Genomic DNA, 18,910 nt, shown 5'->3' on the forward strand with positions numbered 1-18,910 from the left:
CTCCTCCCCTTGTCAGTCCAGCTATGAAGGCTCTCACGGTGCCAAACCAGCCCTGTTTGCACATGTGAGATTTAGCCTCCCTTTCCCTGTGCTTTTAGATCATTGTGTCTATATATTTAAAGGGGGTTGTGGAGAAAAGGCCCTTCCGACAGATGATGCCTGCAGAGGAGTAAGGCCTTGATGGCAGACAGACGGAGGAGAGACGGTGATGAGCCTTTTCAGCACTGGGGCTCCACTGTCCGACAATGATAGACCTTACAGAGACTCTGTCTGGAGGCTTGGCTAGAAATCCCATTGCCACAATCAGATCTATGAGCGTGTAAGTTTTGTGGAACTGTGGAAACCCTCAGCCATTATTTCTCCAAGCATCTCTGTTTCCTCTGCCCTCTGGAAGGCCCCAGGGACATGATGTCAGGCTATGTGACATCATCTCAGAGTGACGCTTTATGGGCTGTTTGCTCCATTTCATTTCTAGCAGTTCCCATTGCTTTCTTCAGTTTATCCCCTCTCCTTCTGTTGTGTCTAGACTCTTGTCCATCCTCACCAATAGGTCGTATCTTTTTAAACTGTGTAGGCCTGACTTGAAAAGACAAGAAGCTGAGAGACTCCCAGAAGTCTAAGGGGAGAGGCTGTTCACAAGAAGGGAGGGAGTAGAGAGCTCGGGAGAAGCAGCCAGCAGCAGAAAGGGCAAAGGGAAGAGAAAGGGGAAATGGGAGGACTGTATTCTGAGCAGAACAGAGCTAGAGGCGAGGGCACCCCTGAATGTGGATGGAAGACAGACGTAGAGAAAACGTCTTTGAGAGGCTAGAACAAACCTGCCACCGGATGCCTCAAACTCAGAGACTGAACCCATGACAGGGGTTCTCTACCCCAAGGACAACCCCAAAGTCACCACCACGCAGGGCAGGAGTCATATCGCTGCTCTGCCCACCATGACACACACTCTTGTTACAACTCTCCATACAGCTCCAACAGAAGGCGAGCAGCTGCTCAGGCCAGCCCAAGACAGAAGATGGGCTGACAAACAAGGATCCCTGCCAGATCTCCCCTCATGGAGAAGAAGAGCAGCATCTATGAATGTGACAAAGTGATAGAGGATGAAGTAAAAGGCACTGGAGCAGAAAGAACGGAAAGTTAACCCCTGAAGGCCTGGGCACCCCCCAGTTTGAGACACTGTCCTCCAAACCAACGGTTATTAAAGCTTTCAAACATCTCCCAAGAGTTTCTGGCCCCTCCCACTGCCTACCTCCTACCTCCTAAAGTAGCTATCCCGCACTGGGTCCCAGATGCAGGACCCTTGTAGAAGAGGGACAGTTCTTATTAAAGTGATGCTAAGGTACACCTGTTCTGAAGCAGGCCTAACTCTGGGGGCCTGCTCATGGCTTACAAAGTGATAGGCAAGCCCAGGAACAGGGGCGTTGGTATAGAGGGCTCACCAGAGCAGCCTACGTTCCAGTCCAATCTCTCATCTAAGCCAATCTCGAGACCCTAGACTTCTCCTCTAATGTCATACATTCCAAGGCCAGCCTCCCTCCACTGACCATCTGCATCCCAGCTCCTGCCCACGCTTTGTCTGCACCAGCAATTGAGGATGCAATCTTAAGCTCAGCCAGCAGCACTGCCAGTTTTCGGTGGACTCAGACCACCCAACAGCCATTAGAATGTGAGAAGCTTTTCACTAGGACAGTCACACTATGCTGTGACAGAGCATGCAAGCCAACTCAGCACTCTTCAGGGACAGCCAAGACTCAGGTTCCCTTGGCCTGGGACCCACGCCACAACTTAGAGATGACTCACCGTGAAGTGCTCCTGTGACTTGTAGTTTTCATCCAGGTAGACACGCGCCCTGTTGTATTCTTTCATTGCGTCACTTGATAGTAGTTCCCTGGGAGTGAAAGAGTGAGCACAGTAAGCAAAGCCCAAGCGCCACGCCTTCCCACAGATGTGCTCCCAGTCACAAGGCCCTGGTTAAAACTTTTTCACATACCCAGAGACCCACACAGTCACTACTGGGGCAAAGCGGGAGGGCGGGCGGAGGGGAGAGAGGAGGATCAGTGACAGCCAAGGTGAAACCAAAGTTCAACGTGTCCTCAGCACTCGGAGAGCAGCCCACATAGCAGGCTCGGTCTCCACTCAGGCCTATGAGATGCCTATGCCCCAAGGCCTCCCTGGGATGAAGACACTGATGAAGGACAGTGACAGCAACTAGCATTTCCTTTGAGTTCAATCCCCAAGACAAGGTGGAAGAAGAGAAGCGACTCCTGCAAGTTCCTGTCTGACCTCCACACACATGCCATTGGTACACTTGTGCTCCGCCCCACATACACAGAAATGTGATTAAAAATTTACCTGACGTGGGAAGGAACAACAAATTGGTGCTGAAATTTTTTCTGAAGTAAGCTATCAACAGATCCAGATTCAGAAAGGCAAATTTAATAGGATTAGCTGAAAGAATCTTAAAGTGGTGAACATAAATATGATCAGAGCCCTAAAGGAAAATAGAAACGTACAGAAGAAAGGAGCTTCTGGTGCTGACCAACGAGAGAATCAGGGTTTCACAGGACGGACTGAGGGTGGGCTCCCCTGTACAGCAGTGCAGCAGGGGATCCCACTCCATGGGGAAGCGAGCCTCTCTGGGCAACACTGAATCTAAGTGGGGGCGGGGTGAAGAGCAGCACCTGCAGACACGGGGGACTAATGTTCTCCAAACTTGGTTGAAATAAACAATATTAAAGCAGAGCACAGTAAACTGAGTTGCTACAAAGCAGCTACATGTAGAGGAAAGCCCTCCCGTGGGGAAAGCACATTATACACAAGAAGATGAAGATGGACACAAGGGCTGTGCTCTGGTCAGAAACAATGAAACACAGGAGACAATGACACGGCCTCCTTGAAGTAGTGAGGGAACTGACAAGCTCCCATTCATTCCCAATAAACACAGCTTTCAAAAATGAGAACAACAACCTCGTTCAGACAAACAAAGGCTGAGGGAATCGGCAGCAGCTGACTAGTACTGAAATAAACAGTACAAAAAGCTCTATGGCTAAGAAATATGGTCCAGGTAAAAGCTGAATCCAGCCCAGAGCAAATGGCACTGTGCAGGAAATGCACAGGGAGGTACCCGACAGCCCTCAGCCTTCTCTTCAAAGCCAGAGCAGCAAGGCATGCGCCACTGCCACACACAGCACACCGAAGGGACGGTAGTGGAGAAACCTCCCTCCCGAAGGCCACTGGCCTGCGGGTGCCCAGGGCTCAGCACCCACTGCACCTCTCCCTTCAGATGCTCTGCTGCTCTAGCCCACAAGCTTTTCTTTTCCTTATCAATGTTCGGTTCTTGGCGTAAACACTGGTTTCTGTCAGTGACGTGTGCTGCAGATGTTTTCCATAAGGTGACTTAGATCTTCTTTTGTTCTGAATATCTGTAATAATATGGCTCACTTTAACATGGCAAATATGTCTTACCTTTCTAAGCTGCACATTCTGAAAAAAACCCTCCCTGCCTCAAAGCTACAAAGACACCCTGTGGTATCTACAACTGGAATTCATTCTGAGGCAAGGTAACCACGAGGGACAAGGAACATTGTGACACAGCATCTTCCTGACACAAGACTCAGCCCTTCTTAGCCTGCAGCAGGCCATGCACCAAGGAAGCAGGGAGTGGTGCAGTCTGGCCACACATTTTGCACAGCATGTCTCTGCTGCAGCCAGGGCTGGTGCCCTGGCCAACAGAACGCTGCCTTGGTTTTCCTCAAGATCATTTCAGCTGTTTTCCGTACTATGCTTCTCCATGTGATCAGTATTTGCTTATAGAGTGTCAGGGAAAATGCTTTTAACACTTTCATTAAAACTGCCTTGAAGTTATAGACTATTTGGGAGAAAGGTGCAGGGTTTTTGAAACCTGATCAAGCTCCAAGACCTTGACTGGTGGGAATGCAGCACATGTTGCTTGGAAGAAACTCTCTGGTGGGAACAAGTTGGTTACAGGATCTTTCTACACACAGAGACCTTGAGGTTCCCAGCTGTCACCAGCAGGAGCATTTGAGCACTGAGGAAACATTTCCTCTTTTCTTGTCAAGCTTAGGCCAGATGCAAACAGGAGTAAAGGGGCAAGAAAAAGTGGCAACAAGGGCCAGTAAGATGGCTCAGTGGGTAATGGCACTTGTTGTACAGTCCTGGAAACCTGAATTTGATTCTTGGAACTTGCTGTGGGATGGTCTTTCTGTATACTGTGAATATGTGTTGCTACTATTGGTTAATAAAGAAGCTGTTTTGGCCTATGGCAACACAGATATAGCCAGGCAGGAAATCTAAGAGAGATACAGGGAAAAGAAAGGTGGAGTTGGGGAGATGCTGCAAGCTGCTAGGGGTGGGGGTAACACAAGATGTAATAGAACACAGGTAAACCCACAAGACATGGAGTGATACAGAGATTAATAGAAATGAGTTAATTTAAGATGTAATATCAAGTTAGCCTGAGCCATAGATCAAACAGTTTGTAATTAATATTAAGTCTCTGAGTAATTCTTTTATAAAAATGTCTGCTGCCCAGGTGGGACCTGGTGGGACCAAGAAACTTCGAGCTACATCTGGCGCCCAACATAAAACCGCATAAAACCTGATAAAAGCTTATAAAGGGATTCTAGACCCATGCTGGCAGCACTGACAGCTCTTTCCAGAGGTCCTGCTACCGAGCACTTAAATGGGGTTTGTGGGCAATGTGCTTGCTACAAGCTGCTTGATGGAGGCATAGACCCACTGCTTCCCAGAATTGGGATGGTGAGCATGGCTCCCAGAATTGGCAGTGAACATACCTCCGCCATGTTGAAAAGCCAAACAGAGCAGAGTCAGCAGCCAGGGTACCACTTCAGTTCTAGCCATGCAGCTTAGCAGTTTAAAAACTCTCTGGGTCAGAAAAGAATTAAAGATACACAATAAAATAGATTCAGATGGGAAAAAATCTCTAAACAGGTTACACTGTGTTTAAAATTATACATAGGCTTAGGAGAAAAAAAGAAAAAGGATAAAGTCCTTAAAAAAGAAATAGAATTTTTTTAAAAAGTCACGTAAAAATGGAAAATACACAGAGAGTCTGGATACTGTATATAATTGTGCTGTCTTTGAGGTTTTGTTTTTTTTTTTTTAACTATAGAGACATTTGATTGTGGGGGCTGCTAAGTTAAACCAACATATATATTTTAAAGGTATCTTGACTTCAAAATCTGGGTCTAAGGATATGATGCTTTGGAAAAAAAGGTTCTGCTTTTGTTTCCACAGAAGTTGAGAAGCTGTGGATTCCTTCCAGGTTATTATAGTTCCATCAAGGAAGACCCTCTCAGAGGTCTCCAATGGGATCTATAGCCCAGATGATCCAACATCCAGAACAGCTTCAAGGCAATTGGCTGAGATGATGCAGCCTCACAGACTACTACAGTCAAGACTTGACCATAATTCTAAATTTCCTCAGGATCCCCATAAGATTACCAGCACCCACAATCAGCAGGAAGTAGTATGAAAAGCTACACCCAAATTTCCCAACTATTGTTTATAAATGTTTGTTAAAAATGTTGGTTTTTATTTAAAGGGGGTTGATTATAAATGCAATTTCTTTCTAAAAAAAAAAAGGAGGATATAATACAGAAATGATTAAAAAAATTATTGAATCAACTTTGATCCAAAAAACAACTGTTCATCTCAAAATACTTATATTGATATGGATTTTGGTTTATTGATACAAATTTAAGGTCAATTTTGTTACACGGTATGTATATTTCTACTCTTGTTTAAGGTATTATGTTTATGCAACTCATTTAAAATTGTAATGTATAATTAAGAAATACACATTAATAACTAGCCATCTATGATACTCAAACTTACAGTCATGTTAGTTAAGTTTTTTTTAGGTATACAAAGATACATTTCAATTAGATAATCTTCAAACACTTCAAAAACCTAGAGAATATGGCATTTAAAATGTTTTAAGAACTTGGACTTTTCTGGACAATGAGACACATCTGCTCCTGGCAGCGTCAATTACTTCAAAGAGGATGATGGGCATCGAAGAAACTCATTATGGAGTTTGCTTACAATATGGAAAAAGCTAGCCATTTGAACAAGAAACTGCTCCCGCCTGGACTGCTTGACAGTATGTTGTATAAACTGGACATGCAGAACCTTAAGAAGATGACCACTGAACTTTGCCAAAGCAAGGTGGGATGGTCCTTCAGGTTCCTGCTTCACAGAAGAAACTGCCAGACATTCTGCAGGACACAGAGAAAAGTGACTGATGATGAATTTTGATAAAACAGGCAGAACAGTCCTTCAAATTTCTTGCTTCTCTGAAAAGTCTGCCAGATACTCTAGACCCATAGGCTGAAGATGGATGCCCCAACATTACAAAAGAACTTTGGATGACTGTCCAGACAGCCAGATGTCTCTGTCATTTCTAGAATTATGGAAGTTTCTGGCAATGCACTTCCTGTTTACTCAGATAATATTAGATCCTTCTGGGGTCTTTGATGGAGTTGAAGACTAAATTGTTATAACTATAGTTTTCATTAGTCATGATAAAAGATAAATTAGATATGAAACTTTAGACTCACCAGAGTATAGGACAGAGTATTTTAATTTTTTCAAATACTAATAGACTAGATATTATAACTGTAATTCTTGCTTGATGACTGTTTTGTTATATGTAATTTTATTTTGTTAAAGTTAAAACCTCCCTTTTTGATTAGACAGAAAAAGGGAAGTGCTGTGGTATGGTCTTTCTGTATGCTGTGAATATGTGTTGCTACTATTGGTTAATAAAGAAGCTGTTTTGGCCTATGGCAACACAGGATATAGCCAGGCAAGAAACACGAGATACAGGGAGAAGGTGGAGTTGGAGAGATGCTGTGAGACGCCAGGGGGAAAAAGATGTAATAGAACACAGGTAAAGTCACGAGACACGTGGTAATACATAGATTAATAGAAATGGGTTAATTTAAGATGTAATAGCTAGCTATCCTGAGCCATAGACCAAACAGTTTGTAATTAATATTAAGCCTCTGAGTGATTATTTTATAAAAAACAGCTGGGACCTGGTGGGACCAAGAAACTTCAATCTACAGGAAATCACATAAAAGTTGAAAAAACTGACTCCAAAAAGTTATCTTCTGACCTCTACATGAGCTCTGTGGCATATGCACAGCCCCTTACTTACACAGACACACAAAGTGTGTCTCTGTCTCTGTCTCTGTCTCTGTCTCTCTCTCTCTCTGAGGCAGCAGCAGGGCCAGGGATGGAATGAACACCAGAGACTCACAGGTAGGTAGCACCTTCAGTGCATACCAGGAACTGAGGGAAAAATCACAAACTGAGGACCCAGCTGTGTTCATGCCAAGCTGTTCCAATAGAGGGCAGGTCCCAGGAACACCACATGGACATTTCTTCTGCAACATTCCCCATAGTCAAAGCTGTGGCCTAGATGACTTCTTTCAAAGCCATACACCAGGAACAACAAATGACCTCAATGCAACCCTGATGTGGTTCTACAATCCTTTCAGAACTTCACTCCATTTCTCCACTGAAAACTATATCCAGGATTCCGTAAATTTTAACTGTTCCTCTTCATCCCTAGTCACCTTTCTGGTCACTGTTAGGATGCTTCTAGAAGACCAAAAAAAGAAAGAAAAAAAAAAGCAGAATGGGTACAATGGTGTCTGAGGGCAAACGGGCTTCTGAGCTGGGTCCAAAAGCCACAGAAGAGGAAGGGCCCCAATTCCAGACCTGGAGCCCAGGGTTGGGTACCTGCTTGCTGTTCCACTCTGTCTCCATTCACATAGCCACCTCAAGAGACCCCGTTTCCCTTGGTCCTGGGCTGAGCCCAGATGGTTCTGTCCTCTAAGGAGCCACAGAGCACAATTCGTACTGGCTCTACACATACAGTGCCTCCTTCCTAGACAACATAATGTTACCTCCCAGGCTTTCAAAGCACAGAAGCTGCTGGAGAACCCAGTCCTGCCCATCATCCATCATCCACTGAAGCAGGCTGGCTAGCATCCATCCACCTAGGTGCTCTAATGGGTCCCCAAGACCTGCCCCCCTAGCCTAGCACAGGTGCTTACTCTTTGGAGGCAAGCAGCTGCCACACCTCTGAGCCACACCTCTCTGGGGAAAGTTGCAACTGCCTCAACATGACCCACAGATGAGTTTCAAAGAGTGGCATTCAAGACCACATCCCATCCAAAGACCTATCCCACAGTCCACAGGCTCCAGCTGAGACTTACTTGACAAACTTGTCCACATGAGACATGGAGGCCTCATAGTTTTTCCCTCCGAATTCTTGGCAGTGCAAGGCCATGAAGTGAGGCTTGTGTGCGTGCAGGACCTGGGGAGAAAGCATAGAGTTAGAGCACAAAACCACTGCAGGGTAAAGTGGCACATCTCAAATGCTGCCTCCATAGCCAGAGCATCCCCCAGACAACAGGACAAAGTCCACACATCTGTGTCCACAAGTTCTTAACAGATTCTATGGGTTGCCACCTTGATGCTTCCAACTGTTTATTTCTGGCCTCTACTGTTTCCTTAGCAAAGATTCAGAATTTCTGAGAACCTTTTTCAATTACCTAGAGGCATCTTTCCTTAAGTACAACAAAGTAATATGTGTGGACAGGAGAACATCTGGAAAGCTCTCAACACAAGTCACAACCTCATCACATCATTAACACTGCTGTGCATACCTGTTGAGAGACAGAGTCCAGGCAACCATGTGTGTGACAGCCTGTGTTCCTGTTCATGCACCATGCATGTATGAGGATGTGAGTATCAGCTTAAGTTAGAGTGAGAGCATTGCCTGTGTGCCAGTATGTGTGTATGCATGTGTGAGTTTAGTATGCACAGTCTCATTCTTATTCAGGAACCATCAAGGCTGGCTTCTAAGCTCACTCTAGTACCCATGCTGTCTGAAGCACCAGAAATGCACATCTTGTATTCTCCTTAGCTCTACAAGGTGTTACCCTATTATCTAATTACAGCAGTGGAGGAGTCTAGTGTATGGCAGAAAAACACCCATGGTCTCAAGGGTATTGAGTGGCATGGCCTGAACTTGTCTACAGCTCACAACCTACCTCTGTCCAATCATTAAGGTGCTTGGGTTTCCAACACATTGCTGAAGTTATCAGCAAGGATTCTGATTCAATTGCCCTCCCCCACCACACAAACACCGAGTCCTAAACTTTTCAGCCAAAGAGCAGCACAGTAAATGACTCAGTGAGTCCAGACAGCAGTATAAGCCTACATCGACCAGTAATAAACCTAGCTGGGCATGGGCAGTACAACACAGGAAGCCCATGCATGTCCTGGGTAGGAAGGTGGTGAGGCACTTGGTTCTGCCCTTCTGAAGTACAGGAAGGGCAGCACCTGGTAAGGGAAGGGGGCAGATCACTGATGGAAGGCTGAGCCCCAGCAGCCATTGAAGAACTGGTACAGTGGAAAGGAAGGGCTGGAAAGATTCAGAAAAGGAACCACTAAGTTGGGGTTCCTGTCACCATAGGGCCAAGGTGGTAGCAGGAAAACCCACAGGCAGGGCTGGAAGCCAGTGTACCTAGAGCCAAAGGTTTAGAAGCTATTTGGATGTAATGAGCACCCCACCCATGGCCCTACAGCCTCTGCATTTCCCTGCACTTCAGGTACAGCTTCACATTGCTTCTATATGAGCATCATAAGCAGCCCTGCAGTTGCAGAAGCTGTGAGGCGGCAAGGCCAGCTGCTGCTGCTCAACCTGGTGGCAGGTGCTCCAGGACAGCACCAGAAGGGAGTGAGTGGCTCTCAGCTACATAGTCATTATACTGGGGAACTTCCCCAGAGCCCAGGATTAACATCAGCACATGATGATGACCACGTCACGTGGGCAGTGGCCACCAGTGGACAAAAGACTTTCCTTTCAAAGGTAACAGCCACAGGCTGATCTCTCCCATCCCTGCAGCCTCTAGAAGCCACCTGTCCCAATGGTGGCCTATCTACAATGCATGCTTTCCTCAGAGAGGTGAAGGCTGTGCTGCAGGGGCATAGTGCCCACCTGGAGCCCTTTGTCACCCTGCAATTTTGTCATTGCATTCCTGACACATAGTGTAGCACAAGAAATGGGGGTGAAGGGTGAACTGATATAATGATTTTCATAGACTCAGGACTTCAGCTGAGTCCAGCTTCCTAGAACTCCTCAGAATGTTACTACTTAGCTCTATTAAACTGAGAAAGGGTAGAGTGAAAGTGGAGGAGTAACGTGACGCTCAAACATGGATGCTGTATCCATGGTGATGCCCCTGCTTCCTATTAAAAATGAAGTAACACCAATGCTAGCAGTCTTCAACTCAGTTCATGACAGCTGACGGGAACCACTTTAATAACCTCCTGTTCAAAGGCCTGGACACCGTGTCCCTTTGTGCAGGCACCTACTAGCTTGTCTGTACCTTCCTTTGACTGCCCCAGGCCCAATCAGGAGGAAGTTCCCCCAAGGTCACAACTTTTACTTTATGAACAGTTACATAACAACTCTCTGCAAGTCTTCAACTCTGTCTTCATCTAACTTCCAAGTAACATTTTCCCTTTCTAAATGAGTTTTTATTGTTGATTAGGCAAATAGCCATTAGTAGCACAAAGGTCAATATTTGAATGACTGGAACTCAAGGTTCAACTATGATCCTAATATCCTCACAAGAGAAGGATCTAAGATCAACAGCTACATGAGGACCCCCACCCCCACCCCGTGGGCTGTGAAGGAAGGAGCTACAGACTTAGCAAGAAAAATACCAGCCTAATAGTCAAGCACGGCATGACACCAGACATAAAAATCCTTCCCCAGACACCATGGGCACTGCTCAGAAGGAGTTTAGACTCTGCCAGACACTCCAGAAGAAAAGATAACCTCACCAGGACAGAGAGGACGGTAGATCAGATCATGCTATGGCCATAAGATAACTTTAAGTAGATATCACCTAGAAGAGGGCTAGTGCTATCTTCCACATGACAAAACAATGGGACCCACAGCAAGACTTAGACTCAGGGGAAAAGGACCAGGAGAAGAAGGAGCACTAACAGGAGAAGAAGGAGCACAATAGATGGGTATGAAGGGCCACACTTACCCAGCAGATCAGTCTGCTCCACTGAAGGTCCCTGGTTAAAAAGAGCAGTTTCTGTCTTCAATCCCAGCACTTAGTAGGAAGAGGCAGGCAGATCTCTGTGAGTTCGAAGCCAGCCTGGACTACAGAGTGAGTTCCAGGACAGCCAGGGACTAAGACAACACAGAGAAACCCTCAAAAACAGAGCAGTGTCTGATAGACAGCTACAAACTGAATGCTAGCAAACAGGAGATGCTGCCCATACACAGCAGGGGTCAGCACAGCCACAGGACCAGAGCAGTAATGAGCTCACCTGAGCATCAAGCAAAGCTACAGCCAGCACCAGGGCCAGGGAGCACAGCCCGTGGCCCACAGACACTTAGGGCAGAAGAGCACCGTGTGGATCTGAAAGCGCAGACATAGTGAAGAGCCCACCAGATTCACCAGGGAGGACCTTAGCCCCACTGTGACTGCTTCAGAAAGGGGATTAAGAGCTCATCAAAGCAAACCCCAAACAACTCTGAAAATCTCGGGGTCCTGAACATCTGGCTTAGGGGCACAGGACATAGAAGCCGAAGCCCCACACAAATCACAAGAACAACTGTAGGATAGCTGGCCGGCTGGCAGGGTTCAAGGGGTGCTTTAGGTTTTTTCAGCTACACTAAATTTTTAAAAAATAAAGTATGTTTGCATGTTTCTTGTATAATATCAGTGAAGACTTTTAAAGGAACAGAGAGAGTGATGAGTAGACCCTCATAGGAACTGTTAGATGAGGGCCAGCACTGAAAAATTCTGACCTGACCCAGGCTGGGCAGGAAGCATCTTCCTAATCTCATTGTAAGTTCCCAAGCACCACCTCTGCCAGCTGTGGTGTGTGTGGCATAGGCTTTGACTTGCCCTGAAAACCAGGGTGCTTTGCAACTTCAAGAACATGAACCTGATGAGTGGTGAAGTGTGCCCAAGGACAGCACCCAAGAGCTTTGCCTAAGGCCCTGCACATCAACAACTTCATCTTGCCCTAGATTCTAGTCTTCAGCACTGAGATTTGTTCCCAAACTGGACTTGGTGGTCTGGAGATCACCCCACAGCTACCACTGTGTACCTTTGGGCCAGTTCCTGCCCTGCATAAGCTGCTTCTAGTAATTAAGGATGCGGCTTTGCCCCACAGGTGATGGGAAGAAGCCATGAGCTGGCATGAGGAAATCCGTAGGTCACTGCCACCTGGCAGGGCTCCTTTGTTCCTTTCATACCTGGACAATTTGACTTGGGTCCCATCTGCATTATACTTGGGGATATGGAGTCCCCCAGGACAATTACAACACATCCACAATGGCCAGGGAAGCAAGAGGCACTGTTGTCTCCCGAGATCCCAACAGCCTGTGTCACTAGGGTATAGTTGAGGAGTGTCACCTTAGAGGGCCAAGCCAGGATGGCCTCACCTGGCCACAGCAGCAGCGCCAGAGGCATGTGCTGGGTAGACATTCCTTGTAGGTTCCACACACTGGCCCTAGCTTGGGCCACTCTGCTACAGTGCATGCTTCTCTCATGAGAACACACACCTAGGAACTAGCACTCAAACAGGAATATCACTCAGAACTACATCCAGGTGCTCTTCTGGTGTGCCCATTCTCCTTGTGGACTTATATCCAGGTGTTCTGCCTGTGTGTCCATTATTATAGACTAACATCCAGGTATCTTGCTGGTACACCCATTCTCCTCATGGATTTACATCCGGGTGTTTTGCCTGTGTGTCTGTTCTCATAGACTAACATCTAGGTGTGTCACCTCTTATGGACTTACATCCAGGTGCTCTTCTGGTGTGCTCATTCTCCCCGTGGACTTACATCCAGGTGCTCTTCTGGTGTGCCCATTCGCCCCATGGACTTACGTCCAGGTGCTCTTCTGGTGTGCTCATTCTCCTTGTGGACTTACATCCAGGTGCTCTTCTGGTGTGCCCATTCTCCCCATGGACTTACGTCCAGGTACTCTTCTGGTGTGCTCATTCTCCTTGTGGACTTACGTCCAGGTGCTCTTCTGGTGTGCCCATTCTCCCCATAGACTTATGTCCAGGTGCTCTTCTGGTGTGCCCATTCTCCTTGTGGACTTACATCCAGGTGCTCTTCTGGTGTGCTCATTCTCCCCGTGGACTTACATCCAGGTGCTCTTCTGGTGTGCCCATTCGCCCCATGGACTTACGTCCAGGTGCTCTTCTGGTGTGCTCATTCTCCTTGTGGACTTACATCCAGGTGCTCTTCTGGTGTGCCCATTCTCCCCATGGACTTACGTCCAGGTACTCTTCTGGTGTGCACATTCTCCTTGTGGACTTACGTCCAGGTGCTCTTCTGGTGTGCCCATTCTCCCCATAGACTTATGTCCAGGTGCTCTTCTGGTGTGCCCATTCTCCTTGTGGACTTACATCCAGGTGCTCTTCTGGTGTGCTCATTCTCCCCATGGACTTATGTACAGGTGCTCTTCTGGTGTGCCCATTCTCCTCATGGACTTATGTCCAGGTGCTCTTCTGGTGTGCCCATTCTCCTCATGGACTTACATCCAGGTGCTCTTCTGGTGTGCTCATTCTCCCCATGGACTTATGTCCAGGTGTTTTGCTGGTGTGCCCATCTCCTCACAGATGTACATCAAGATGCTTTGCTGCTGGTGTGCCTGTTCTCCTCATGAACCATATTTCAAGAGACTTGGCAGGTTACATTCATAATAGATTCATCTGCAGGCCAACATCACACCCAGAACTTTCCATGTTAAGAAAGACCTTCCAGGCTGGGTGGTGGTGGTGTACACCTTTAATCCCAGCACTCAAGAGGCAGAGGCAGGTGGATCTCTGGGAGTTCAAGTCCAGCCTGGTCTACACAGTGAGTTCCAGGATGCAGAGAAACCCTGCCTCAAAAAACGAATAATAATAACAATAACAATAATAATAATAGAAAACATGCTTCCAGGTGCTCTGGTATTTTCAAGCTCTATGAAGTAAGCTGAAATCCACATCTGCTCAGCCCCCGTGATGCATGTCCTCAGGGCCCTGCTCTCTCTTCTGTAGGTCCTCTTCTCTTGCTTCTTCAGCTATACTTTTCTTAGGTTGGAGGAATTTTTTAGCTGCATAACTACCCACCATATGGTGAATGAGTCCCTCTTGGGTGAAAACATGGATGACTGAAACATTATGTGGCATAGGACTGTAAACGGAATACAAAGGAAGAGGTGGAGATCAGAGCAGAAAAAAGTCATTTTCAACAACCACAGTTCAAGTGTTCCTAGTTTTCTGAGATCCACAAACTCTAGAAAGTTGATGGATTTCTGGCAAGCTAAGCCAGAGAAAACCAAACATCACCAAACCTATGAAAACCAAAGACTGGGAAAGTCCTCCGTCCATCTAGAGACAAGCAAGGGAACACGGACTCAGTGGAGACATTCTGGGTCCCCAGATGTCCTGCAGGGGACAGATTCATATTCCAACAAGAACACAGGCCACATTCATCAGGAACAAAGGCAAAATAAATACAATCTCATAGAAGAGGAAAATTCAAAAAAATCCCAACCACAGACCTGCTCTACCCCGAGCAGCACTGGGGACGCATGTTTCCAAGAGGCTTTTGGAGTTCTTGGAGTGAAGAAAAAGCCTGGGCAACCACAAAGATGGCTTCTTACTGCTTTAGATACGTAGCTTCCAGGATGGCTGAATCTAATCCCCAAAATCTGTCCTGCCAAATTTCATATATACATATATCTACATATATTGAACACAAGCTACACATGCATGTGCACACACACAACATACAAACTATGATACATGTCTTTATACATAAGCAGAATAACCTACACCACAGCCTCAGTGTGGCTGAAGACAATAAAATGGCTACCACCCCACCCTGGGTCAGGGCTCCCAGATTAGCAAAAGTTAGGTCAGGAAATGAAAGATGTCCCAAGGACTCCAGGGCAGATTCTGGGACATCAGTGTGTGGGCTCAAGGAAAATCTCAGGGATCTGCAATTTGAAATAGGTAAGCACAAAGAAAAGAAAAAAAGAAGCCACCCCAGGTAACTGGGTAGGAAAGCATGAAGGAAGGAAAAGCCCAAAAAGTAGCATTTGACAAGACAAGAACCATGATGCTCAAGAAGTAACTAACAATCAGGAAAATAAACAACCAGTGAGGGTACCTGGACTCAACAACTGACAGAAGAGGGCGCCAGCACACCAGGAATCTCACCAACTACCACCATCGCCTGCAGCAGAAGCATGGATAAGTTCTAGGAGTCCCTGGTATCCTGCTGAAAACCCTACAACCGGAAGGTTAAAAGGTCCTGACTATAGAGAATTCTCTGCAGAACAACCACACAGTAGAGTAAGCCACATCCACTGCGCTCACAGAGCCAGAGCTACTCCAGTCAGAAACCAAGAGCCACAGACTGGGAGATGAGGACCGCAGCAACCTCAAGGAAGGGACAAAGTTAACAGCATAAATAACAAATCCACAAAGGGCACCAGAAAAGAACAAGTAAAAGATAAATTCCACAACTAGTAACGTCAGCAACATGTCCATAAGAAGTTCCTGGCGGGAAGAAAACAGGAGGATGGAGTCGGGGGCAAGGGAGGAATAATGCAGAACTGAAGCAGAAAAGCCAGAGCAGCACTGATCACCACCATCAAGGAACAAGACTTGAATTTGCCCAGGAACAGGCTCCTGGAGCACCGAAAACAGAAACTCTGAAGCATCAACTCCAAGAGTCACAGCCCTCCAGGGCAGAAAACCTACAAACAACAATGCAAAGACCCAGGCTAAGGCCGGACTCTGTAAAAGCAATGTCCAAGGAAGGTAACCACAGAAATACCTTCAGAGACATCTCAGTGAGAAATGCAGACTGGGAGTACTATCAAGGCAGGTTCTCATGAGAAAATGTAGCATCTCTAAGCCATCAGGGTAGGGGGCTATCTGGGCTCAGCTAGCCTTTCCTGTCGGTGTATAAACTGAGCTTTTCAGGGAAAACACAAGACCAGCCACATGCTGGGCCTTGTGTTCAAAATCAGATTTGGCTAGTAGGGGTGCAGACCTCAGGTTTGAAGCAATGATAGTGCCTGTTATGTTCTTCAGCATGCACAGATGCAATTCTATGCCACATATAATTCTTTACAACCTCAAGATTTCCATACAGCACACAGGTACAATAGATCAGATCTCAAAGACAGTGGAGCATTTTTACCTCTGCCATCATGCACTCAAAATGATGTTTCCACCAATGACAAGTCATGTGTATGACAGTGCTCTCCAAGACTGTAATGGAGCTGGAAATCCTACCACCCCATGATGTCATGATGTGTTTCCATCTGTGGTGATGCCAGCACACAGCCAAACCTACTCAGCCAGTGTTGTACAAGCACTATAGAACAGCCGGCCATAGTGACTGTTCCTGGTGTACATATTTAGTATGCTGTATCTTCAGAGATACAGTGTTCAGCTCCTCCTTACTAAAAAAGGCTCCCCTAAAATAGTCTGCCTATTGTGCAGCAACAGCCTCCTCCATCTCTAATCACCATATCTCCTTACTACATCCAGGGACTACACTGAATGGCTGGAGTATGCTCTGGATGCTTGCTTAGCAAAAGTATCTCATGCTTCTCAGAATGAGTCCCTACTGTTAAGTGACACATGACTGTGTATCACAAAACTAGAGCAACCACCCAAAATGTTGATAAAAGGGCAAACATCTAAAACAGAAACGAGATCAGAATGCAAAATCCAAAGCAAAGCAGGAAAGGGAAACAACAAAAAGCAATGTGTACATACAGCAAGCAAGCATAGAGAAGCCCCAACCCAGTGGCATCAGTGCTCACAAGGGCAAGGCCGTACGACCTGCTCTGTGTGATGTGGCTGTGTAAAAGGAAACAGTCTGAGATCCTTCCCAGAACCAAACCCACTGAGACAGTCACCAGTCTCACAGGGCCTGTGGCAAGGTACCAGATGGCCCTGGAGTCAGACATATGTCCTGCTGCAGTGTCCAGCCTGGAAAGCAAGTAAAAGGTAGGAACTACAGGGCAGGCAGAGAGGCCTCAGGTGTGCCACCAGCCAGGGCCCCACATTAGGAAGGAACAGGCTTGAAGCAGCTATACAGAGAAAGACCCACTTTGCAATGAGCACGCTGGGGTACGGGGATGGGGGGTGGGGGTAGTACTGATGCCAGAAAGGCCTCAGAGGATGAACACTTCAGAGCCATCAGAGAGGAAGACAGAAAAACAACCTGGGGGGAGGGACAATGACCCAAAGCACACTGGACAAAAATGACAGTGACAACATATATACACGTCAGACTCACGGTCACATACGCATGTGTACACATGTGAACATTCACCATATTCTCATGCATACAAACACAATCAGGACACAGGACAGATAATTTTTTGAGTCAAAACCTATCTATGACAACACAGAACCACATGCTCAGTGCCTGCAGGATGTGAGCTCTTGTCAGGGTGTATTCTCCAAAAGAAGCCTCTGCTGCCCATAAATCAAGTCTCAGTGAATCCTAAAGGATGGAAGTCACAGAAACTGTCCTCTCACCACAGGATCAAGAGTCATAAGGAAAAGAACATACGTTATTAGGGTCGGTTTATACAAATGAATGAATGAATGAATGAATGAATGAATGAATGAATGAAACTAGAAATGCTGACTCGTCATAAAGCAAGGTAGCTGCCCAGTGGCAGCAGGGGAAGAGAGGGGATGGCAAAGGCCCCAGGCCTTCCACATGCAATGCATAATCACATCCTGGTCATGCTGAGGGTTTCATGGTATGGACCTATATCAGAACCCCCTCACTAAATATCCCAATTATACGAAGTGAGCCATATGTTAAGAATATCCCCCCAAAAAATCGCAAAAATACAATTTCTCCCAGGAGAGCAGTCAGGTCTAACAATGACCCTGAGCATCTGAGTCCTGGCTGATGTTCACTAGGACTTGATGCTGTCCTTCAAGCACAGTGACAAAGGGCAGGAGACTTCCTTCTTGTTCCTTTGCAGATAATCCTAAGAACATTTGTGGATAATTTGTTCCAGGGTCCAGTTTTGCTTGAAGATAATGGAAGTGGAGGAGCTGGTTTGAAAATCACAAATCTGCCGGGCTGGAGAGATGGTTCGGTGATTCTGAGCACGGGCAACTCTTCCAGAGGACCTGAGTTTGGTTCCCAGTACCTACATGCTGGCTCATATCTTCAGTTCCAGGGGACCCAATACATTCTTATGACCTCTGAGGGCATCAGGCATGCATGAGGTACACATACATGCATGTAGGCGAAACACTCCTGCACATAAATAAATAAATGTTTTAAAAAATCTGCCAAGCTCAGATGGGGGTATGGGATTGGCCTAGAGTTCATGCCACTATTCTTTACATCCACAGGCTTGAAACTGACCAGGCAAATGTGCTGAAAACACTCGTAGTTTAACTGGGTAGGAACAAAGCCAGAGACCAAAAGTTTACATCCCCTGGGCCAGTGACCATAGTCCCTGCTGGAGCACTGGAATGGAATTAAAAACCACTGTCAAGTGTTACAGTGAGCACGCCTGGATGGTGGAAAATTCTGACCTCCTTTGGGGTCTCTGTCCTCCTCTAGCTTGCTGATGAGAAGGCAGGTTCCTTACAACTGTCCTGTTGTGGTGCTCAGCATGGAATCTGCATCCAGCTCCCACGACAGTGAAGAGCTATGCTCAGACTGTGTGAAACCATACTCTACCCAGCTGTCTAAAAGGCTGGCACAAGGGCCTGACTGCACACTCCAATGAGAGCACATTCAAAACTGAGCCAGCCA

At 46.5% G+C, this 18,910-nt stretch overlaps 1 protein-coding gene across 2 annotated transcripts in view; it reads right to left on the bottom strand.

Annotated features, from left to right (window-relative positions):
* Positions 1-18,910, bottom strand: part of Inpp5a (inositol polyphosphate-5-phosphatase A) — a 200,388-nt gene that overhangs the window by 101,370 nt on the left and 80,108 nt on the right. For both annotated transcript variants that reach the window (XM_052714263.1, XM_052714264.1), the window contains exons 3-4: positions 8,268-8,368; positions 1,798-1,885 (exon numbers count right to left, since the gene is read on the bottom strand). In XM_052714263.1, coding sequence (XP_052570223.1) covers positions 1,798-1,885; positions 8,268-8,368 — 189 coding nt within the window. The remainder of the gene's footprint in view (positions 1-1,797; positions 1,886-8,267; positions 8,369-18,910) is intronic.

This window comes from Peromyscus californicus, unplaced genomic scaffold, assembly GCF_007827085.1.
Source record: "Peromyscus californicus insignis strain IS unplaced genomic scaffold, ASM782708v3 Scaffold_4__1_contigs__length_199733344, whole genome shotgun sequence".
NCBI lineage: Eukaryota > Metazoa > Chordata > Mammalia > Rodentia > Cricetidae > Peromyscus > Peromyscus californicus.